Genomic DNA, 23,384 nt, shown 5'->3' with positions numbered 1-23,384 from the left:
TATCAATTATCAAATAACACCACGCTTTTGACGTTGCCGCCATGTCAACGTCCGCGCCGTCACCCAAGATATCCTTGCCCCTTGCTCCACCGCCATGGACCTGCAAAGCGACAGTCTACGTCCTCTCTTTCTACCACTTTGCCTCTTCCGCCCTTCCTCTGGACATTGTCTACGACCCTCTCGAGCTCCATGCAGCGTCATTTAGCTCAGAGAAAGAGACAGGGAAATATGCCGGCGGTCTGGGCTTCGCGCAGATCGTCAGATATAGCGAGAGTCCTGTAGGCACGTATGACGAGCTGGCCATACTACCAGGCTCCTTCTCATCCGTTGGGCCTGATGGCAAGAAAAGGAAGGATTCGAGGATAACAGGAATCTGGGTCAGCCAAGAGGCAACTTTGATGAATGGGAGGAGGAATTGGAACATTCCAAAGTATGCTACGCGTCTATTCCTTTTACTGTGATAGGTGAACCCCAATTCGAATCTTACCCTCTACAGGCATCTCGCGCGCTTTAACTTCACCCCTTCAGACCCATCTACGTCCTCCCCAGTCAAAGTCGAAGTCTTTCGGGCGGACCCCAGTTCAACACAACCCTTCTTCTCCGCCACCATCCACCCCATAAGCTACCTCCCCTTCTTTTCAATGTCTAGCACCTGGCTCTCGTACCTCGGTATCTCAACCCACATACTTCAGCCGCCTCTACCTCAGGGTGACCCTTCGGGAGTTGTCGTTGGATCAGAAGATTGGAAAAGGTCGCATCCCAAGCTGAAGACCAGCAGAGCCAAGATGGTGTGGATAGACATGAAGCAGTCGGACGAGGGTTGTAAGGCTGCTGAAACCGCGGTAGGCCAGGGTGAGGGTGATTCGTTATCGACAAAGCATGAGAAGGTCTATGAAAATTGGTGGCCAGGTATGAGAAGGTGGCATTTGGGGCTGATTTGTGAGGATAGTATATTGCAGCTTGGTCAGCCCGAAATATTGAAGGGATGACATTTTTTACTACCGTTTCACGGTATCCGATAGTCCATTGGCCTCACCTCTGATTGCCATTGGCTCATCGTTTATCTCCGTTCTGAACTCGCTGCTGACGTTCGTGTTTGTTCACTTTCACACGATTATAATTTTGCAGGGCAATCCCGAAAAATTCAGATCGTCCGTTGACGATCAAAATGTCGAGGTCAACGCCAGCATAAGGCTGTCTGTCTATGGGAAAGACCGAAGTCTAGAAGTGCGCTAAACACACTCTCGGTCTTGAGAGGATCGGGTATCTCTTGAAAGTCCTGCGCTACTCGTTGTCTCTGGCAGCTGAACAAACGTTTTATATTTGAGCGTCGACCGCAGTCATGCCAACTCCCAGAAATCCAAGTTGATCTCCATACACCTCACCTCAGCTATTTTAGGTTTCACGAAGGAAGTATGGGTCCTTTGTACAGAGATGTTGGGCGTATATACAGCTTTGCAAAACATATCACTGACTCAACTCCACTGAATTCGCATACCAGGTCAAAAAGCTATCAGACTAAAGTATCATCCGACAAGTCCGCGCCCTGTCTGGTGCCAGAATCTTGCACCGGCTCTGGTCTCTGTACCTTGACGAATGCATCATCCCACCGTTTCTCTGTCTTTGTATGAAACGAGTCTTTGTCAATCTCCCCGGTTCCCTCCACAACCGTACCATCCGGTCTCGGAAGAGCGTCTTTGCTCTCCAATTTGATCGAGTGCCTCGGATCACTCTTGAAGATGGACAGGTGGCGTAGCTGAGGGGTGTGATTGCTCGAAGACCTCCAGCGCTTCGGGAGGATGGCGTTCAAGACAGGTAGAGAAGCGGCTACAATTCCAAAGAAAATATCGACGATAATCCAGGCCAGCTCTTGTCGAAACGTCCAGGAGAAATCGAAGTTGGTATAGGTGCGAGCCTGAACTACCTGTCTCATCACGCTGCCAATGCAAGAAAGCGAGCCGATGGAGAACAGGAAGCCCAGTCTGATCTTCTTCCCGGTGGACATTCTCATCTGGTACAGAACGATCAGTGGTACAGTCAAGAGGGCGAAGTCAAAGGTACTGTGGATGATGGCTAAGCCATATCCTAGCTTATTTCCGTTAAGACACTTGTTACCCGTAGGGTGACGGCCCAAGGCAGTGAGGCTGAATTTCAGGTCGACGGGACCGGTGCATTGGAAGAGTTCAGTGAACAGGGCGGTGATCATGAAACCAACAATGAGAGCGAGGAAAACATAGTGGGCGATCATCCATCTGTGGGAGGTGAGGCCTGTCAGGCGGCGATTGAAAAACACAATCGAGACTTTGATCAGGCCAACCGCCATCCAGAAAACCACTATGCCAATCAATCCAAGCTAGAAAAGAACGAAGCGATCAGCCTCGGCTGCTCATGATGATATCCTCCTCATCATCCAGAAGGAGAACAAACCTCGTAAAACCAATTGAGCTCTTGATATGTCATATCATAAACATGCTTCCCAGCCCCCCCATAAACCACCTGCCCGATCGCAACGGCCATGTACGCAACTGTGGCCAACGCAGCCGGGACGATGACAAAATCATCATATCCGACCTTCAGATCCCTCCGGAAGTACCTCAGGCCGAGGCGAGCACCGGTGATCAATATCACCAAGGCCATCGCCACGGCCATGGAAGCAATCATGCTTGGGCCCCGCGAGACATAGGGAGAGTTTGGCGGCCGTTGAAGGGGCGATGGGAAGCCGTGACTGGGATTCAGCACCTCGTCCGGTATGCCGAGCGAGCGGGCAAAGCCTCGGATTATGAACCAGTCATCTTGGTTGTTGGGAGGTTGGCCGAAGAGTGCAGAACCTGGGGGCATGGTTCGTGTGAGAGGAATGTAGGGTCAAGGGAGGAGAGGATGCGTGAGAGAAGACAAGAGTAGTTCAAGAAGGTATGGACGATTTGGACAGAGAAGAGGGTCAGAGCATGAAGAGGAAGTGTGTAGAGAGCCACTCGATGCAGTTCGAGGGGGGAAGGTAAGACAACTCGTTATATAACCATGAACGCCTGCCACAAGAGCTTGCGCCATGGTGCTTGATGAGGGAATCTGCTTCCCCTTCTTTGAGCTTGAGCGGTGCGATAGCGGTGACAGTTAGTTGACAGGAAGCTTTCGGTAGGAAAGCTCAAAAGACTCTAGTCCGACTAATATCTGTGGATCGAATCAATTTTCCAATTTCCCCAGATTCTCAACTGGCGTCTTCGGGAAATAGAGGAATTGTCTTGGGGATTGGTTGGTGGGCGGGAAGCCTGGCCGACGGTAGTGTGGTGTTGGGGACATGTGGCGCGGCGTTGGTCCACGCCAGAAGCTTAGCAGTAACGTCAAAGGAAGATTTTCAGGGTTACGGATTGGTGCGCGTCTCGGCAAGGTTTCTAGGGACGCCATGTGCTCTGAGCGTCCAGGGGTTGTAATGCACGCTCATCGTCCCCACGAGAATCCTCCGACCGCACGTGGATCAAAATCCAAGCGAGTGTCGATCGGTTTCTTGGTTTTGGGGGGTTCGTGCGCTGATGGGACAACAATATATAGTCCCTACGAGTATCCCTGCGATGTGTAACATTCAGGGGTTGCGCCTAGACTTCATAGAATCGCAATTCAATAGTAGTAACGAGTGGATTCGTAAGAAGGTTTGTGGGTATCGCTATCGTTTTGGTCCATTGAGAGTTTTAATGCTTTGCCGAAGGCATTCTCGCGGATGGTCGCCAGGTCAGAAAATACTACAGTATCAGGCCGTTCAGAGCTGCCGTCTGACAATCAAGCACGAACCCATTTAACAGCCCTGTGGGTACATGGGTGATCTGTCCCTGTCCTGATTCCCGAGCGTTCTTCATAATCGACTTTTATCAAGACCCTCAGATCCAGATTATTTCTAGCAGCAGTAAATCAAAACGACTCGCATTGTCATCCATGAGACACCCTGCTCACCACTTCCACCTAATCACGAAGTCATCACACTGTCACCGTGCGCAGCATCCGTCTTTTGACGAATTTGCCAATTCAAAACCCCTGCCCCGACCGGCCTCCCATCAACAGAGACCAGCATATAAGCCTCGGTCCACTGACTACCATGCGATATCACCCACGAAGGCAGTTGCGTAAATAGCTGAATCAGCTGCTGATATTCAAAATAGGGCCCATCAGGCCCTGGATCGTTTCTTTCCTTGAAGCTGAGGTATGTATTGAAAGCGCGGCTGTTCACGAAAAAAAGGTCTTGTACGCGCTCATCCCTGGAATACGGAGCTGCTTTGAGTATCCCTGTGAAGAGCGTCATATAGACGTTGTATTCGCCGATTGTGCGGCCGTTGAGCTCAAAGGAGAGAGTTGTGCGACTATTGCCTAGATCGGTAGTCGTAGCATTTGACGAGGTGTTTAGTGAGACGGACAAGCTTCCTTCTTGCACGCCTTGGCCAGTCCCATTGATCGTGGCATTTCCGATGCTGAGAGCGCCATATGCACCATTATTGAACCCAACAAATCCGACTAAAGTTCCCTGCCAATACAACTCATAATTCCGGGACCGGAAGTCATTTGAAGCGACCATCAAATGGACAGCTTTGTAAATTCCCCACACAGCGTATTTTCGGATGGCCAGGGCAGATTCAACGACCATTGAAGGTCCGAGGATGTCAATCGAGACATGCTGTAAAGAGCGCCATGTCTGAGATTGCTGTTCTCCATCAAAATCGTCGAGAGCAAGGTTACTGAGGGCGTGGAGGGTCAGCATGAGAGTGTTTTGCCGATTGAGTACGGGTTCATCAAGCGGGAGAGTTGGTTTAATTGTGAAGTCGTTGGGGATGACTGCGGCGAGGGTCGAATTAGGAAGGCTGTTGCCAAAGCTGTCCTCAAGGAGGGTGTCTGCCGGTAAGGTGAGGGGGCTTGGAATAGCTCTGGCTAGGCTCAACAAGCATATGAGCCGAAAAAAGGGCTGTTTGGAAAATTCCCCCATCGTGTGAGCAACTCGGTTGTACTTCGAAGCAATAGATGGGACGGCGGACCAGGGGTGTCTCTACAGAAGAAACAAATTTGTGTAAGTGGAAAGATCAAGAAGTCACCAAGTCCACTGTCACTTCGACAGACGCCGTGTAATATGCGAGTAGGCGACATGCGAGGCACACATCCACATGCGCCGGTGGTGCAACTTGGGATTGGAGGCAATTCACATGGACTGTTCCGTAGGAAAACACTTCAGTAGAGCAAGCACATTGGCCTGCGCTATCAACTGGGATGGAATCTGTCAGTCCTTTGGAATACTATCAAACGTCGAAAATCCCATCCACAAACCCTTCGTCGTCGTCATCCACCGCTACCGGAAAGATGGACTGGAGAGACTCAGGACTCTGACTCCAGCACGAGACTCCGTTGGTCGTCTCGTATGTGTCTTGAAGTGTCTTGCAGTGAAGGGGCTGCCAGCGCCGTCACCAGTGTCCGACGGAAGCATCAAATGATCTTCGTGTGGCATGTATCTGATGGCCTGTCGACTGGCCAAGGCGCTGGTAACCAGTACCTTGAGAACGGCGCAGACTGCTGGGTCACGAGTAAGGGCGTTGAATGTCTCTAGTATACAGCGGAGGTCTTCTGCCCCCTCCGAAGTCTCGTATAGAGATACGCCATCAACGACACATACGAGGACGAAGCCTTCTGGTAGGTCTCTAACGAATTGGCTAACCAAAGCCCATGAGCGAGTTTTATTGAATCGCTGGAGTTCATGATAGTCACTGTTCTTTGGAAAACCGACGCGGAAGGCATGGTTATTGACGAGCTGTGCAAGGAGCGCTGGAAGAAGCCCACCTGGGCCGCTCAAATGGCGTACGAGCGGAACAGTAAAGCGAAGGCAAGGTCCGCGGAGACGGGCGAGCTATTCGTACCGACCGACCCCCAGCTGAAGGCCAGGCACTTCAAAAAGATCGCTTGGACCTCATACGTTCGACAAGTACATTTCTGAGACCAAAGGAGCCACCGATGCCGAGATATCCCTTCGGAAGAGCCAAAGGATGAATGAATACCGCCCAAGCAGAAGGCTAGTGCGTGACATAGAATAGCAGCCAATACACATGAGGGAAGATCCGGTGCTCAATTTAATTCCTATCCGTGGACCTAGACCCAAAGAGCAAGTACGAGCTGCTTCTGCGGGCCAAGAATCTGCCAGGGGGAATCGGCAGGTTCACGTTCGAGTTCCCGTTACCTTCACTTACAATACTTCCGAGAGGCAAGAACTTCAGTATGATCAGCCATTTGCGGGTAAAGGAACAAAGTCAATTAATACTTACGGAGCTCGAACGGCTGCTGCAATTCCCCGAGGCGAGCGGCTCAGCACAGCACGTTCACGGCCAAAGGCTGTACAGCGGCCGAGTTCTTTTGCGGTTCATAATCGAGAACGACAGCGACACGAAGTCCTCGATTAGCATGAAGCTCAACATGAAGACGAAGACGAAGACGAACTATAATACGAGTCGTCGTACGAGGGATCTTTCTCGCGGCCAGTGAGCGCTTACGTCCATTTCGAAGACACAAACCAGCGCGATATCTCTCCGCGTCGTCGCCATGTTGGAAACGCCCCTGCGATAAGCCGATAGCCTGCTGTTGTTTATTAGGCGAAGACTTCGAGGACGACAAAGACATATTCGATAGTTGAGAAGGCACCAGTATTCGCCAACGTTGGCTCAGAGTATGGTTTCTAGCGCCATGATGGAGGTCTGCTGCTAATCACGTAGCCTGTGCATGATCAGATTAATGGGTTGCTGAAGGAGAGGCTTTGGTCAATCAAATCAAATCATGGGAAATATATCCGCATCCGAAGGGGGGTTTTTTTTTAAGATCGGCATCGAGTTTGTCTCGATGCTGCATCAGAGAGCTAGCTGTTCATGTTCCTCTCGCGTTCTACCCTCATTCCCTCTGATTTCTCTGTCTTGTAAGCATATCCAAGCTTCTGGCCCCAACCATAAATTCCTACTAGGGTCAACAAGTTCAACATACTTCTCACCCAACAAAAAAAACCAGCTCTCCTATCATGGCCTATAAAAAAACATTAAAACCACTCAGCCACCACAACCTACAAAAACAAAAAACAACTTTTTATCGGTCGGACCCTAATTTCCCCCGCCAACGATGGATAAACTATAATCAACACTCGGCATGACCAGGGTCCTGAGGCTGTCTGTTCCACCCTAGACGTATTTCCGGGCTGCTTTCTGTCTGAGTCCATTGACGCTATTCTCTCCCTACCCCCTCATCTAATTTTTCTCACCGCTTTGGCAGACTTTTTTCCCTTACCCACAAATATTGTGTTTTCAATCCAAGATATCATCCGTAACTAAGCTAATGCTACCTAGTACAACATCCAGCCCCACCTCTCTGCTGCAAGATTGTTTGCCGTAAAGACACCATTACCACTCAAGGGACGAAAGGCCGTCTAGAACCACGGGTAAAACGAACCACGGCATGCGAATCACCGGGAACTTTGTCAACGGGTCGCTTGGCATCTGTGCCGTACCAATGTCATGTCTGTCTCCCTGTTGACCCCATGCCATCGAGGAAAGACTCCATGGCTGGCACAGAGTCACTAAGACATACGCAGGGCTCCATCTTTACCATATCAGACGAGTGGGTTATCCGCTTCAAAGACTGTACGAGCTGAATGATGGCAGCGTTTTGATACACAGCCCTCAACGTCAAGTTTTAATCCTCGACGGGTTTAGAAGTGTATGTGAGTATCGATGCTGGAATACTGACTACTGTCGGCGACTCTTCATGCAGCAATGATAAGGACTGAGTGATAGGTTCTGGAGCGGAGGGTCTCACCTCCCTCGCGTGCAGATTGGCGATGACTCGTTCTCGGTGAGCTGAAATGCGGTCGGAGACCAGCTTACTGCGCCATCTCATCATGGCCCACACTGCGTGCTGGAGCTGCTTATTTCGTGATCTACTAACGACTACCGACGATCAGAACACCGGCATTCAGGTCGACTTATGCCGTCTAAGCAAGTTTGAGACTCTTGAAGAAGCTTTTTTATTTACTATGTGGCCGATGTACAGAGCCTAACTTGCTGTTGACATCTTTCGATGGCACCAATTTAATATTACGAATACTCTTCAATCTGCGTACTCCCAGATCTGACGGTTCTTTGTGCATGTCATAAGCTCTTCTCAACTTCCAAGAAAAGACAAAGCCACTTTAGAACAAAGGCAGGAGTCTTAATACACATGAACACAATTTTCTTTCAACACGAAAATACTGTACACATAAAGATACATGATGCCAGAAGTCAATGGAGCTGAACAAAGTATTGAGAGGTGTTGAAGAGTCAAGTACAAGAGGCTTTCCGTCCATAAAGGATCCTTCCTTAGTCTATATATCCACGTGCCTACCACGTGCCTACCTTCTTCAAATATTCCCGAACTCCACTCATTTCTCTTCACTTGTCAAGTCTTAGAACACTTCATTCCCGTTACTCAACAACAACCAAAGAAATCTCTTTACACGACTCGATTAACCGCAACTGGCTTTCTCACATCAGCATGCCTAAACTCACTCAACTTCTAGGAATGAGAAACCGCGACGAATCACAAGGCAGATCAGAAAAAGACACCGACTACCTGGCCCGAATGGTCCGAGAAAATGCCAACCGACAGAACTTCTCAGCTCTCACATTCCGCTTCTGCTACCAACTCGCCCTCGACCTATCCACCGCCGAACTCGCCCGCACGATCGCAGCTTCCGAGTATCCCGGAACCCCGCTCCACCGCTACTCCGAGCTAGAATTGTCCGCAGCTTCCGTCTACATGGCCTCGCATGTTCGCGGTGCACCGAAGACTCTGACGGAGGTTGCGCGGTTGACGAAGGTCGGTTCGGATACCATCCACGCGCTTTACACGGAGCTCTATCTCGCACAACAACGACTCAGGGATGCGGACTGGCATGATATCTTCGGTGGCCCACGTCATCTCCCGGCTGTTGAAGTGCGGCGTACTTTGACGTTTCCACCACTCAAGTCTTTCGGGCGTCCAACGTAGGCTTTCGAAGGAACTTGAGGGGGCGCCAACAACGAGGGAGCGCGTGATGGATTTTTCAAAGAAGCTGTCGATGGCGGGCGCGAGCGGATGTATTCTAGTATTAATGAAACTTGACGGAAGTTTCAGTTGACACTGTGAGATCTAAGTCCGAATCTATATGACCTGATTCCATACCTTTGTCGTAGTCTCTGATAGTGTTGCCAGCAAATTTTGCAGTCTACTCTCTCCTGCTTACGAGTCGTCAGGCTCTTCACTTCCACGAGTGTGGAAACTGGTTCAAGCAAGCATGCCATCCTCCTGGTTGACCACTATATCCCAACAACCACTGTACTGGGAAATCCTTGCCAGTCTGTCAGAGACTTGGTGTGCTCTAGGTGCTCTAGCAATCGAGAGCCACGCCCGTCAACTACAAACAGTCCCAGACCCTTTATCGCTAGCGCCATAAAAGAACCATTACAGTCAGCCGGGCATCAGCCATCAGCCTTTGATCAATACTGGAACAGATGTCCAGCTCCTCAATTTCCCAAAAATAATTGCATATCCGTTCATACGCAATGGCTGACCCAAAAGCCTTGTGGAACATCTTTTTCGAATCCAAATACATAGGCTGATTTCTTTCAGAACCTCTGCTCCTTCCCGCATGTGTAGCACAACATGGAACGTGATGGAAGATATACGGGTGGTTCAGCTCTGCGGATAGGAGTTAGTATTGTCTGATGGCAAGGGTCGTAATCGAAGTGAGGCGTTTGGGAGGGCCCTGGCGTCCGAGCACCGGATGGGAACGGCGCAGTACCACGAATGATAGGCGCTCGCTTTCTTCGAAAAGGTAAGCCAAGACTTGCTATCTCACTTAAATTGGAAGCTCGCATCTGCAGATGGAATTCCAGTATGCACAGTCTCGACTAGCGACTTTAGTCTGAGTACACCGACGTGGTTCTCAATGTGCAAATCAGTTAGACCATCCCGTGGAAGCCATCTAGTCTCAACTTGCCATTCCATTTAACATTGTTGAATAGTGTGAAGTCGACGTCTAGCGAAGCAAAGAGCTGACTTTATCAGTATCCAATTCTCCAAAGAAAATGTTACACTGTCTGAGTTGGCGAAGGCGATGACGGATCAACTGCCGGGACGCCTTTTTCGGCTTGTGCTTCAAGCTGTTAGGCTGATTCAAGCATCAAACCTAGATTAAGGATATTGGGCCTGATTTTTGAAAGGTTTCTTTGCATCTGGTCGGACGTCATCCGTGTAGTCTCTGCAAAACATGGGAGCGCTACGAAGGATGGCGACGGAGGAGCTGTCATGTTGGGTTGTATGCTTCTTCACGGATGACGGTGGCTAATCAAGGTCGCTCGGCCCTGGAAAAGTGCGAGAAGTACGACGATTGAGTGCAACTAAGCTTATAATGAGAGGTGTGGTGTTGATAGGCTTGGCTTGGTGAGGAATGCTTGACGGTGTTGAAGCGACAACATCAGCTACTACCCAGCCACTGAAATCGTAATATCGAATACTGAACCTCACTGCGGTGCTGAGATAATCGCCCAGATAGCCCATTGGAACTTCCCAACCTTCAACTTCTTAGCCTAGAAAAGGGGGTTCTACCACAATAGGCACTGAGACAATTCGTAATCCAGTATACACAAGCGAAGCCAGACGCTAATTGGCATCCACTGCACAAGTCCATCCTCGAGACCGCGTCTCCATTGCTAGTGAATATTATGACCCAAGCTTTCCGACCTTCTTGTCGCTCGGGAACAAGCTCCTTTGCGCTGTGTTGCAGTAACCTCTCACATCCAACATCCTCCTAGTTGCCTTTGCCACAATAGCCTACTGCCGTCAGCATTATATTTGATAGGCAAGATAATGTCGCCTACTCTTCTTTCCCAAGTTTCGAGTCTTCAGTCCGACAGCCGTCGCATCTGCGTCCGAACGCACAAGTTGCACCCAGCGGCCGTGCTTTTGCCCCAAGCCCCACACAGATAGCAGCGAATTTGAACTTTTCAGATTGGTAGTTATCAAACCCCGAGCCTTCCAGGACTTCGAGACAAGAACCGTAGCGTGCTTAGTGATTAGGAGCGAAGAGGAGTCGGTATCTGTGCTCGGCGACCAACATCCGTATTCGCTTGATTCGACTATCGACGCCGATGCAGTCTTGGGCGGGGAGTTATCTAACGGAAGGAGGAAGGTGTTCGACGGAGCAACATCAGAGATGGTTGGGAATCGTTTGGGAGGTAGGTGAGAATCTGCAATCTGAGTTCGATGGGGAGGGCAAGCAGCGGAGAGCGAAGTGTGTCCGACGTCTGCATAATGGCCTTGTGAGGGTATGAAAACTTTCTGACAAGCTCATTGACTCCAGCGGGTAGACCAAATACAAGTGCTTTTGAATCCGATCATATTTTCACTGGTTTTTGTTCGTGACCTCGGCAATTGCTTGCACTGTCTTCTTGACCATGGGACTTTTCTAATTTGATAATGAGATGTTCTCATCAACTCGAACCCGACATCTTGGAAATCGACAGGCTCCAAGCCAAGAAGCGTTTTGGGGCGGACAGCAGTCACAGCCATGAGTAAACTTTGGATTCGCTTGATTTGTCCTGCATAAGGATTTCGGATTTTCTCTGATCAGGGGCGGTTTGCAAACGTCATGTATTTGTCAAGCGACATTTTGCGCTCGATGAGAATATGGACGAGAAAGCTATGGACGAGTCGAAAATCTTAGAGAGTGAAAGGAACGTCGGATCTCTCGTGGTCGATCTGAGAGGCTTCCTACGGTAGGACGGAATGCTCCTGTCGAATAGGTGAAGTATCGTTGATGAGGCCGTCGCCTGAAAAGAGGTGCATGTGTCAAATTAGAACATCAGATCTCGAGGAATCTGTTTGAGATTATGTTCTTATCGACTCTGCGCCGAAGAGAAGTAGTGGCGCAGGTTGGCACGTTTTATGTTGGTTATTTTATATCCTGTCGGGCAGACAGAAGTCTCTGCAAGAAAGCCTTTCACGTGCAGCAACAAAAAATTTCAAAGGCGTTGAGCTCAAGCTCTTGTGGCAACTGACTTTCACAGGTTGAATGAATTTTCCGGATTGAGTTCTCTCACACTGCCCCCCCAGGAACACATAGCCTCCAATGACATCTAGCCAAGTTCAAATATCACCACAATTGATTGGAGGTTAAAAGAAATGTACCATGAACCGGTATTAAGGTACGATTTAGAGCTGAAGAGGTTGTCTCGATTCTACTTATGCTTGTAGACTGTGTAAAGGCTCGCAGGTAAGGTCAATTGTATCCAAGGAAAAGAGAACGGAGCAGGGATCTGAAGTAACACGGCTGACTGCTGATTTGAAACGTTGTGTCTACTCTCGATGATCAAAATACAAGTGGCGACAAGTGACCTGGCAACGATAATTTGAAAGTGTGTTGAATTCTTAAGCTTGTAGAGCAGTGAGACAGCATATCGAGGCTTGAAGAGAAATGGATAGCATGGCTGGAGTGGATATCTAGCGACTGTGAATGCAATCTCAAAGATAGCTTAGACTTCGAGAAAATCGAAGGCTGACTTTTGAGCAGATTTGGAAGACGGAAGAATCATGGTTAGCGATAGAACCGTTGAGGCTCCGGTGCTACGCCAGTGCCAATATAATCTTCCTCATTGGCTTCTTCCCCTCAGTCGCCGTGAAAACTGCCCAAATGGAGGAGAGGGCGGCGTGTCTCTGGTCTGAAATGCCGGAGACGAGCTCGGAGAAGGTGGAGAAGGCCTACGGGAAAGACTGTGGAAGAAGCTGTAGTCCGTCGATCATCGAGGACGATATTATGACTGGTACTAGAAGGCGTGGTCTGCTTGAGCTGAGGGCTCTTTGCTACTTCTGGAAGACTCGTAGGATCTGGTTTTGCGAAAGCTGTAGTGGGCTTTTCTTTGACTAGCTTTCGAAAATTTAGCATCATCGATTTCGTTTTGAAGTGATTCAGATGACTCTGCTCTGATTCTGAGCTGTTCTTTGGTAAAGTGGACTTGTGACTGCAGCCTGGACACTTGCTCATTCCCTTCTCGGACTTCTGATCTCAGTTGAAGATTCTCCTCTCACGTAGTGACCAGTTGTCTGTCAAGCTCATCCGCCTTATGCCTTTCTCCTCGGACTTCTGATCCCAGCTCGAGATTCTACCGTTCCTTAGTGGCGATGTCTTGGGCTTGAGCCTTGAAAGTCTCCGAATTGGTCAACATGACCTCCAGTTGATTTTCTATTGCCGTCCGCAATTCTTGATCCTTCTTCTCCGTCATCTCCGTTTGTATCTCGACGAGCTGTTTTGTTGTTTCCGAACGCTCATTCACTGATTTATTTAGCGAGATCTTTTACATGATTGCCTGCGAGTTCAGATCGATATTCGAGATTCTCACTTCGCCCAGCTCAATATCTGACCTACCCGCCTTCTCTGTTGCAAGTTTTTAAAATTTCCTATAGAGCTCAAGATTGTGGCACAAAGCGCAATGACCAGTTAATATCATGGAATATTTCGACCTTACTCTTCTATGAGAGCCCAAAAGTGTATCAAGTGCTTGCAGTCCTCTCATCTTTTCACAGGCTAAAAAGCCCACAGGGTACGTACGTGGAGACTGGAACTTGTCACCGGCCTTCGTCACCAAGCCAGTTGTAGACCAATGCGTAGATTGAGCGACATCATTTTGTTGATTTTGCTACACCCACACTGTCAATCAAGAATTTCCCGTTCGCGAGCTCTTTTCAGATTAAGGCTCAATTGCTTGATACCCCTGTCAAGGTCGAATTCTGCGATCGCCAGCCCTGCGGGTCCAAATTTTAGATCTTCAGCAGCCTGCGTGTGTGCTTTGACATCCATTTCTCATTTTTCGATCTAGCTCAGTGTGCTGTTTGAAGAGAGGCTCGTACCATATGATGAGGAGCATATTGTACTTAGACTCCATTTCTGTAGATCGCTGTATCTCTGTGTTGTATCGATTAATGATTACGTCGTAATCATTCTTGGCTTTCTGATGTGCAAAATTGGAGGGAGCACTTTGGATCATGCTTTGATGATATCTTGAACTTGCTTGCGTACTTCGACAATAACTTTCGACAGAGGGGCGACATCGTTTGCTGACCTTTGAAGCATGGTAATATCCTGAAGTACTAGAACACCTTTTTTGTAGCATCTGTTAATTGGTCTCGAATCGAAAATTGCTTGTTATGTTCGAATTTCCGCCAAGTAGCAGCCCGCTTTGCTCCATAGAGACTTCTGAGGTTTGGTTCGAAGATGCTGCACGTGCAATTCCTTGTCTCGCAGTTCACTGAAAACTTTCGAGGCGTCCCTTCTGATGAAAATTATGGATTTCACGTGAATATTGATTGCTGATAGCTCGAAGTGAGCTTCGAGGTCTCCTCACTGATGTGAAGTTTGGCAGCGGCTCGTCAATGATAGGGTTTTCCTTGGGAGCGTTAGCTAGCTGCACTGCAATGCTATTGTCCGTATACAATGGGGTTTATCATTCTTGATGCGCCATCTTGTGCTGATGAATGATTTGGGGTGAGAAAGGAGGCGGCGAACCCAAGCAAAGAATAAGGCCTGATACCTAATTGAGCAGTTGACCAAATCGTGCTCATTTGGAGGTGCCTAATTTGTGCGTGTAAGGTGCCTAATCTATGCATGTATAGACGAAGGTCTTCCCACTCCATCTCCAAAGTCAGGTACTATCAAAGAGTGGTGGTGGCCTCTTGGGAAAGGGAAAACCCTGACTTGAACAGTAGTGTGATCAAAAGCTGGTCGCAAAGCCCAATCACAAAAAGTTTGACCATTCGATTTGTACTTTCGTATTGGCGATGTCTGAACTGTGGAAGTTGGCTTGCATGATGACTTAGGATCTCGCAAGCAGCTCCACTGATCTGCCTTGTATCCTCTTCGACGATGTAAATCCTTGTCTCTAAGGCATCGTCCCATGGTGAAGTGTTGGGAACAAGCCATTCAGGAGTCTTTCACCCTACCGACTAAGATATAGAGACTGGAAGCTGGAGAACATTTTCGAATTTCAAATAGGAATGCTAGCAACTGAGGCAGATTGTACTGAAGCTATAGATTACATGACCTCCAAGATATACCATGGATAATCTCGACTCACCGGAGCATGAGGAGGAGAAGCGGAATCGTGTAACAGCGGCGAAGAACAAAGATCCTCTCGACATACAGACAAGACAGGCTTCTGCAGCGAAAAGACCACATGGCAGAAAGCTTACCTTATCACCAGCAAACATCTCCCCAGAAGACCGGGCAGCGAACATTGATGACACTCTCTGTCAGAGCATCTCCTAATGATGTTTGCCATTAGCTTCGACGTCGTACTCTAGATTCCCCCGTTCTAAGTTGGGGCAGAAGCAAGCTCCTCAGCCCATACTGGCACTATGTCGCATGAGACCTCCGTTGTCAGCTTTTTGAGGCATGCATACCACAGCCATATCAGTGATCTCTTGGAAGAAGTCTGCAGATTTTGGCTTGAAAGCTGAGCGTGAGTTAAGATAGATTGATAGATGGTAATGAAGCGTGTGCAATGTGACACAAGGCAATTTCTCTCGCCCCCAGATGGTTGCGACCCCTCGTTCATCCCCAGCGAAGTAATACATGAAAACGAGTTGATTTCCGCGTTCTCATATACAAATGCATCATCATCGTAGTCAACGCACCCTCTGCAACAGCAACCCTGGAGTGATCTTTTTCCGCAGCACAAGTGCAAAGAAGTTAGGATGGGCATATCTGTGAACTTTCCTGGGCTCAAAAGCAAAGCATCGCAAACATGAAGGATGCCTTGCAAAGGCCGAGGATTTATCTATATAGTAAGCAGGCTTTCAGTGAAGAAGTGGACACAATCCAGAAGGAATCTCAAGAACGCCCATAACAGCAAACACTGAGAGGTGACAAAGTGCAAAGTATATCATTGCACATCAGAGCAGATGCAATGCTCCGAGCCAAAGCTGCAAGTAATCATCGGCCGGCTGGTACCTTTCATTGTGAGAAAGTTGTGCAACTAGAACAGCATTGGTGACACAACGCAGAAGTCTTGTATGTACAAACTTTTGAAGCGAAGACATACGTATGTAGGTAATGAGAGATTTGTAAGGTAATTATGGTGCGTTTCGGGAGTGTCCGAGAGACGGATCCCACCTGTAGCCGAAGGTGAAGAATACCCTATGAGTGCACGAGTGAGGAGGCAAGAGCCAGGCAGAATCAGCATTTGATGTTCATTGGGTGACCTCTGCGGCTCTGGTTTCGCAAGCAGTTCCCAGCATTTTCGTTTTTTCGTAGATCAACAGGAGAGAGGATCTCCAGCTCAGCCCTACAAGTAGAGCCTCGCACTAACCTCAATTCACACTAGGGTCGCTTAAGCCCCACACTCGATTTGCATGAGCGAACTTCATCAACGACGATAACTACCATCTTCCAGCAATCGCAATCATGGTAAGCGCGGACTTTTGGAAGGGATGTTGAAGCGAAGAAGCTGACCTCCTACCTAGGCACCCGCAGCAGCATCTGCCGGCAAGAAGCAAAAGAAGAAGTGGTCAAAGGGCAAGGGTACGTCGCGCCTTCAGTCCCTCACACTCTCCGTTCTCCAGTCCTTCCACATCATCTCTGCCTGCGCAGAGGCATTGCCTCAGACCTCTCGCTGATACTGTTGTCGCTCAAAAGTCAAGGACAAGGCCAACCACGCCGTCATCCTCGACAAAGCCACCGCCGACAAACTCTACAAAGACGTCCAATCCTACCGTCTCATCACAGTGGCCACCCTCGTGGACAGACTGAAGATCAATGGCAGTCTCGCAAGGAAGGCGCTGAATGACTTGGAGGAGAAGGGTCAGATCAAAAAGGTGGTTGGACACAGCAAGCTGAGCATCTACAGTGAGTTTTGACCAGGCCGTTTGGGAGTTGGGAGATGGAGGCTAATACCTGGATAGCGAGAGCTGTGACTGCTGCTGAGTAGATGCGGATATGTGGATGAGGGAAGGAAACGTAGGTGGTGGAAGCGCTGAGACTTGTGTACGCCAGGCCATTTTCCAACGGTAGCATCAATGGAGTACTTCTGAGATTCACTCGGGGAGCTTCATGGACATTTCAAAGCTTTTACATGATGTAGCACACAGACGCCGTTATCCGCAGACAATACAGACAGCCCTCATCCCCTTCCCCCCACCTCCTCCGCCGTCCTCCGCGGCCTTCCCTCCCTCGCCTTCTGACACAACTCCTTGACCTCTCCCCATCCTTCCCATCCAGAACCCGGACCTCTATCTACCTTCCCAACCTTAAAGTACTTCCCATCTTTTCCCCCATCAAACATTCCCTCCCAACCCCTCACAGTCTCCTCCACCTTCTTCCTAGCCGTCCTCTTCTCCCTTTCCCTCCGTAGCTTCCTCTCCCTTCTCCCTTCCTTTGTAGGATCATCTCCCGCCTCCCCCTCAAGAGGCATAAACATCTCCTCCACCCCTCTCAAATCTCCGTTCAAATCCGTATCAAAACACCCTGTCACAAACGACCTCGTCGCATCCCTGCCTGCGAAGAACGAGTAGCTACCGCCCGGGCCGTAGAAGTGCGGGGAGGCAGAGACGTCATAGATGGTGCCATTGACAGCAACGAGGATGGGAAGCGTAGGGTCGGTGCCATTGTATATGGATAATTGAGCGTCTGTCAGATCATAGGGACCGCGCTAGGAAAGGCGGAGTGTTAGCTGCGAGTCTGTCCATGGAAACCGGAGAGAAAGGACGACGGGCAAGGTCTCCTCACCAGCCAGGCTTTTATCCTCGCCGGCCTCGTGATTGCAGGTCTATAGCCCCAGAGTATGGAGTCGCCGGTTATGAAGTAGGACAGCGTGCTGGAGAGGAGGAAAAGCCCGCCAAGGACGCGGAGGATGTCGAGAAGGGAGAGGCGGCTGGGGCCTTCCTCTGGGTCTGATAGGTAGGGTTTGGGCTTGGAGGTGGAGGTGGAATCGGAAGGTCCATCTTCGGCAGTGGAAGGAGCAGCGGAAGGAGAATGGCGGTCTTTGGGTGGTAGGTTGGTGCGTGAGCGCAAAGCGGTCATTGTGGACGAGGTTTACGGTACTCTATCTTTGAAGCTAAGTTTGTGCTAGAGGGCAAACAATAGAGGTGCAGTCCTTTCTAAATCTCACACACGAACACTCTTGCTATCTTTCTTAAGCCAGAATATGAAGCTCTTCTTGGTGTTATGTTCTGGCCAACATTCCTTAGATATCGTCCATTGATGTCAGTCGTAGGTAGCTGACATCGGCGAAAAATCAAGGTTCTTTGCCACCATCCTCTATGAGTACTGCAACATTACATGTGATCGCTGACCTGCCTGTCGGACTTGAAGCCCATGTTGACCTCTTCCCGTTCACATGGCTTCCTGTAATTTGTTAACTTTTGTGGTTCACGAGCCCAAAACCTTTGCCGCTGCAATTCAACTTTGAAAAGGGACGTCGGGGCTGCATCCAGAATGACGCACCCATCTCGATCCCGAACCAGCTCGATATGTTGGGGACAATTGGTCAAAGGTATTCAATTTACGGAAAGGCATGCTTCACATAGTGCCGCCTCATGTCAATCAAGATGGCGACAGCCAGGATCTTTCTACCAAGTACGCTGATGGCTAGCTAAGTTTACATCTTCAACTGTCACTCTCGTACAAATGATGGGTCAACGACTATGGCTAGAAGCCAGTCTCAGTACAGCTGGAATTGTCTGAACGAGTCTCTCGGAGAGCCAATCCATTAATTAGCTACAGCGCTCACGCAAATGCCTCAGAATAAACATCAAATGAGGAAAGTCCTTCCTTCTCATTGCTCTTGCGAAGGCACTCAATAATAGTGTGTGGACATCTCAATGAGGTCCTGTTGAGGCGTACTCATTGGCCTGCGGCGTAGAGTTGAATGAGACCTACTAATCAAAGCTCTCAACATGGTACAAACTGTTGCCGAGCAGGTTTCCATCGAGCTTGACGGTCACCCTGGCGACATTCAATTCATGAACTACATGATCGTTTTACAAGCTCTCAATGCCTTTCAACATGCTCGACACAAACTTCGAGATACATAATGGAAATGGGTTTGCGGGTTTCGATTTTCATGGGCGTTTCCGAGACTGTATCGACAGCGCACTGACTTCGCGTTCGTGACTCCTAAGCAGACGAACTTCGTGCAGAACTTCGACCTCTATCTTCTGACCACCACCGCCCAGACCGCTTGTCACCATGGTCCATGAGTACTAGTCCACAGCGTCTACACCACGGCATTAGTAAGGTTAGACATTAAGAACAAGTCTTTCCACTCACACTTTTCTCTTGGCATTTGATTCACCACACTACGTTCGAGTGTACGTATTCGACGTTTGATAATGACAATGAAGGTGAGGAAGGTCTCGAACCATGGCTTGTGTCCGGCTTGAAAAAGCTTCCACTTGAGCTGCTTGACCATATCATCATGTTCTCTTCACAATAACTTCCGCATGGCTTCGTCGATTGATGATCCATGGCCGGAGGCAATGGTCTGTCTCCTACATAACCTGATACTGCATTTACTACCTGATCAATGCCCAGAGTCTCTCGTCCGTCGGGGGTGTGCTCCATCAAGAAACTTCCGGAGTGTCCTGACTAGCTTTCTGATACATTTGCGGCGACAAAAACCTGGGGATTGGCAGCAAATGCATAGCTATAGATCCACGGAGCAGGCTGTGTGGTGACAGGGAAGGCGGGACCACCAGGATGGGCTGCTTACGTTTCGGTCGGAAAGGGGCTTGGCGCACGAGACACGTGCCAGAGAGTGAATGGTATACTCGGGTTGAAACTCATTGGGTGTAGACTTCCTTGCCTCAGCGCGTGCTCAGCAAAGACGTGGGCTGAGTGAAGTACCCGTTCATCATATGCTTCCCAGGATCCAAAGGCGTCAGGATGTGCGATGTCGTTCGTAGTACACACCGGCATCTTCCATGGCCCATTGTTGAATGCCTGGAGGCGTGGGGTGTCCGCAGACAAACGCCTTCGAGGAGGAAAGGTTTCCGAGTATATGGGCGTCGCGTTGCGCTTAGAAACTCAGTCATCCGCGCATGGGTCTCTCTTTGGTACATTCTAGGCACCGTAAGTGGCATCTTCAATTCGTTGGTGGAGCCTTGGGAGAAATACATTGGACAGACTCGAAGCAGGCGCAGGCTCCAAAGAACTGCCGCGCACCCTTAGGGCAGCTGATTCACACTGGGGAGCCATCGAAGCTGCCAGAATGTCCGGCACTTTCCGAGTCTCCGAAGCCGTGGTTTTTTTTTGAGAATGGGAGGGGTCGTCGTACTAGCTAGAAGTTCACCTCCATCGTCTACCACTTCTAGACCGAAGTCCGAATCTTCGCCTTGCGGGAACCACAATAGCAACTACCAATCGTCAGCGGCTGAGAACTCAAAGGGCACAACGTTTGCGGTTATCTTGACGACCGTCACTGGAGATGAGGCGAGGAAGAACCGAGGCGATCTGGGGCCACATATGGCCAATATTTTCGGCTACATGCGTTAGCGAAACCTCGGTATCTGGAAGACTTTTCTTCGGGCGGAGGAGAAGGTAGTGGTTGATGAAATGGCATGTAGATGATCGGAAGTAGTTACTAGATTTTGATGCTAGTTGGCCTGGTGGACTGATGCCAGAAAAATACACAGAGACAACTTCAAGCTCTTCATTCTTTCATGGAAAACATGTCCAAAGATAGTGCCTACAACAATCAACAGCCCCCTGACAGAGACTCCAATCCCTTGTGCATATTTGATGTCAATGTGCGCTTGGAGAAACAAGATAGAGTACTTATTATAGAGGTCTACTTGCCAATCCATCAAAGATTTCGGATACTTGGAGATTCCCGCACAAACTGGCAGAATGCTGCGTCTCTCTGTCAATTTGGCTTCTGTATATGCCTAGAAGAGTACCAACGAGTGGTTGTTCGGGATACGATTACCATGCATCGACGAATTCTGATTTCTTTTCATCACCAAAGAATGGCGGTTCGTCACGTCCTTCTGCACATATGATAGTCACAAGCCCTAGAGAATGACAAAAAAAAAGAGCGATCATAGATATGTTTGCTAGATTTTCAAGGACTGTAGCCTCATGATACCCAAGAGAAAAGAACATAATAGCATTTTTGAGAAGGTGCACTGGCGAAGGCTATAAACCGCTAGTTACCCAATCTCTGCCTGAAGGTCAGCTCTAGACGAAGATAAAGCGGAGAGGTAAGAGCGCACATCCAATTAGAAGCTCGGGTTGAAGCCCGACATAGTGCTATATGTCCTCATACAACAAGCAGCAAGTGCGGCTTCAGAAATTTGTAAGATAGAAGTTCTAAGGTACTTGCCCTCAAACTCCGGGGACGATACTCCACCCCCCAGCGCCGTCCGGATTCTCGAATGATCTGTCAACCGCGCGGAAAAACCTTAAGCAACGTATCCTGAAATGCTTGCATGTTTTGGTCGACGAGAACCTTGCCAGACTCAAAATCGGAATTGTTGGAGATGCCGATGAATGACAGATTTCTGCCAACGGTCAGTCTTATCTCCTTCTGAGTCCGTGCTATTAGAGCGCTCACCTGTTGATCTCCTTGAGATACAAATGATAGCCTTTAATGTTGCTGACGAAAGACTCTGCACTTTGAGCTGCCACGGCTTTCGAGGGATCGATCTCCTGCTGATCCTTTCCTCGATCCCAGCCATACACCTCGGACATATCCACGATGATATCGATCAAGTCCGCACAAAGCTCATAAGCTTTCATGTCTATAGGGGTCGTATCTGAAGCAATATAGACTTTGCTGTAGACATCAAACAGGTAGGCCTTTTCGAATCTGCACGATGCCGAAACAGTATTGAGCAGAGCCTCAAACGTCGGAAGCTGAGGTACGAGTCCTTGCATGACTTTGCTGAACGCTTCAAAAATACTGTGATCATAGATCGAAGTGCCGTAATATGTGATGGGTGGGTTTTCAAGGCCAGCATCGTAGAGGTCATCCGTGATGCGCTGACGTACATCTCGCATTGTGTCGTCGCGAAAGTCTTCGGTGAGGGAGTCAACCTTGTGAATGAAGACTGAGTACTTGATGTCGGGGTAGGAATGCTGTAGATGCAAGATCGTTTCTGTTAGGCGGCTGACTGGCTCCATGTAGTTGTCTATCGCGTCGAGGACCCAGATCATTGCGCCAACGCCGCCGAAGATACTTTCTGCGTCGAATTCTGGATCTAAGTAGTCGATCTGGCCTGGCAGATCCCATACTTGGAAGTCCATGAACGAGCTGAGAATCGTGGTTGGTCAGCGTCCAAAAGCACCTTGAAGCACAACTCACTGCATGGCCTCTTTGCGGATCGTCGTGGTGGTTTCCAGGAATAACGTTTCGTGAGGCGCCATCTTACGAAAAACAACGTTTGATATCGACGACTTCCCACTCCTACGGACAGTGGTCAGTGTATGAGCGAATGTCTGGAAGCAGAGCCAGCATGTACCTCTTCAAGCCCATCAGCAATAAGCGTGGCTTGTGGTCAACATGGAGTAAGTTTCCGGGCTCCAGGCCTCCATTCAATCCATTGACTGCGGTTGTTTCCTCGTGGTCTGCCGAGCTACTGCTTGCCTTCGAGTTATGGTCCGGCTTAGAAGGTTCCTATCCAACATCAAGTATGTTAGCCCTGCTTAGCTACAGGCCCGCAGCAATGATTATAGCTTCTTCCTCTGTTTAGATGACTCAAGATCTACTGATGGAAGATGCTCAAAGTGCAATTGAACTGTTTCCTCGCGAGATGGCCGTCGGAGCAATCGCTCGCAGCTGCCCTGTAGAAGTAACCACTGACATGTTCTGCATCTCCATCGGTTCGCGACATTGCGGTTTTTGAAAGAGGGTTCTGCCAAGTCTGCACGACGTTCGATTGCAGAACCAGTCCTCCGACGCTTCCCTCATCCTTTTAGCCTAGCGTCAGTCTTTAATGCTGGGAATAGCGGCTCTCCGGGTAAGATTCGGGGTTATCCCGGCGATAGTTCGGCATGCACATCCGAAGAAATCTCGTAATCTCCAGCCTCTCTAAAGTAAGCATTGCAGGGCTGTCTTAAGTTATTAAGCTAGCTTTGAGACGAATGACACCGAAGGACCTGCTTCTCGCGGGCTGGCGACTGTGATCTGCAAAGTGATGCCGTAGCATCTCACAGTCCTTACTTCTTTGGCTGCGGGTGACAATGTCTCTAAGCGGCACGATGGTCAACTAAAGTACGCAAGTCATGCTAGTCAGCCACGTCCTGGGTGAGAAACTCTTCATTGAAACCAAAGAATCAGGGCTATGTAGAATATATCGCGCCTTGGGGATGGTTCTTG

At 49.2% G+C, this 23,384-nt stretch overlaps 8 protein-coding genes across 8 annotated transcripts; 4 read left to right on the top strand and 4 right to left on the bottom strand.

Annotated features, from left to right (window-relative positions):
* Positions 1 to 41: 41 nt before the first annotated feature.
* Positions 42 to 989, top strand: HO173_010061 (uncharacterized protein; the record flags this gene model as incomplete). Its single annotated transcript, XM_037311947.1, has 2 exons — positions 42 to 430; positions 497 to 989. 2 exons carry the CDS (start codon positions 42 to 44, stop codon positions 987 to 989), a joined length of 882 nt encoding a protein of 293 aa, XP_037161191.1.
* A 524-nt stretch (positions 990 to 1,513) lies between these two features.
* HO173_010060 (uncharacterized protein) lies at positions 1,514 to 3,402 on the bottom strand (the record flags this gene model as incomplete). The annotated part of the gene is made up of 3 exons (XM_037311946.1): positions 1,514 to 2,353; positions 2,428 to 2,828; positions 3,363 to 3,402. 3 exons carry the CDS (start codon positions 3,400 to 3,402, stop codon positions 1,514 to 1,516), a joined length of 1,281 nt encoding a protein of 426 aa, XP_037161190.1.
* Positions 3,403 to 3,955: 553 nt separating this feature from the next.
* On the bottom strand, positions 3,956 to 4,963 carry HO173_010059 (uncharacterized protein; the record flags this gene model as incomplete). Its single annotated transcript, XM_037311945.1, has 1 exon — positions 3,956 to 4,963. One exon carries the CDS (start codon positions 4,961 to 4,963, stop codon positions 3,956 to 3,958), a length of 1,008 nt encoding a protein of 335 aa, XP_037161189.1.
* Positions 4,964 to 5,722: 759 nt separating this feature from the next.
* On the top strand, positions 5,723 to 5,959 carry HO173_010058 (uncharacterized protein; the record flags this gene model as incomplete). Its single annotated transcript, XM_037311944.1, has 1 exon — positions 5,723 to 5,959. One exon carries the CDS (start codon positions 5,723 to 5,725, stop codon positions 5,957 to 5,959), a length of 237 nt encoding a protein of 78 aa, XP_037161188.1.
* Positions 5,960 to 8,532: 2,573 nt separating this feature from the next.
* HO173_010057 (uncharacterized protein) lies at positions 8,533 to 9,027 on the top strand (the record flags this gene model as incomplete). The annotated part of the gene is made up of 1 exon (XM_037311943.1): positions 8,533 to 9,027. One exon carries the CDS (start codon positions 8,533 to 8,535, stop codon positions 9,025 to 9,027), a length of 495 nt encoding a protein of 164 aa, XP_037161187.1.
* A 7,447-nt stretch (positions 9,028 to 16,474) lies between these two features.
* On the top strand, positions 16,475 to 16,997 carry HO173_010056 (uncharacterized protein; the record flags this gene model as incomplete). Its single annotated transcript, XM_037311942.1, has 4 exons — positions 16,475 to 16,477; positions 16,534 to 16,591; positions 16,706 to 16,915; positions 16,972 to 16,997. 4 exons carry the CDS (start codon positions 16,475 to 16,477, stop codon positions 16,995 to 16,997), a joined length of 297 nt encoding a protein of 98 aa, XP_037161186.1.
* Positions 16,998 to 17,189: 192 nt separating this feature from the next.
* On the bottom strand, positions 17,190 to 18,088 carry HO173_010055 (uncharacterized protein; the record flags this gene model as incomplete). The annotated part of the gene is made up of 2 exons (XM_037311941.1): positions 17,190 to 17,717; positions 17,795 to 18,088. The coding sequence occupies 2 exons, from the start codon at positions 18,086 to 18,088 to the stop codon at positions 17,190 to 17,192; spliced, it is 822 nt and encodes a 273-aa protein (XP_037161185.1).
* Positions 18,089 to 21,449: 3,361 nt separating this feature from the next.
* Positions 21,450 to 22,899, bottom strand: HO173_010054 (uncharacterized protein; the record flags this gene model as incomplete). Its single annotated transcript, XM_037311940.1, has 5 exons — positions 21,450 to 21,567; positions 21,621 to 22,319; positions 22,371 to 22,472; positions 22,528 to 22,682; positions 22,870 to 22,899. The coding sequence occupies 5 exons, from the start codon at positions 22,897 to 22,899 to the stop codon at positions 21,450 to 21,452; spliced, it is 1,104 nt and encodes a 367-aa protein (XP_037161184.1).
* Between the last annotated feature and the right edge of the window lie 485 nt (positions 22,900 to 23,384).

Source organism: Letharia columbiana (genome assembly GCF_014066305.1).
Source record: "Letharia columbiana isolate WasteWater2 chromosome Unknown Sc0000045_s0, whole genome shotgun sequence".
Lineage (NCBI taxonomy): Eukaryota > Fungi > Ascomycota > Lecanoromycetes > Lecanorales > Parmeliaceae > Letharia > Letharia columbiana.
Note: the sequence above shows the minus strand (reverse complement) of the source record. Positions and strands in the feature narration are given on the sequence as shown.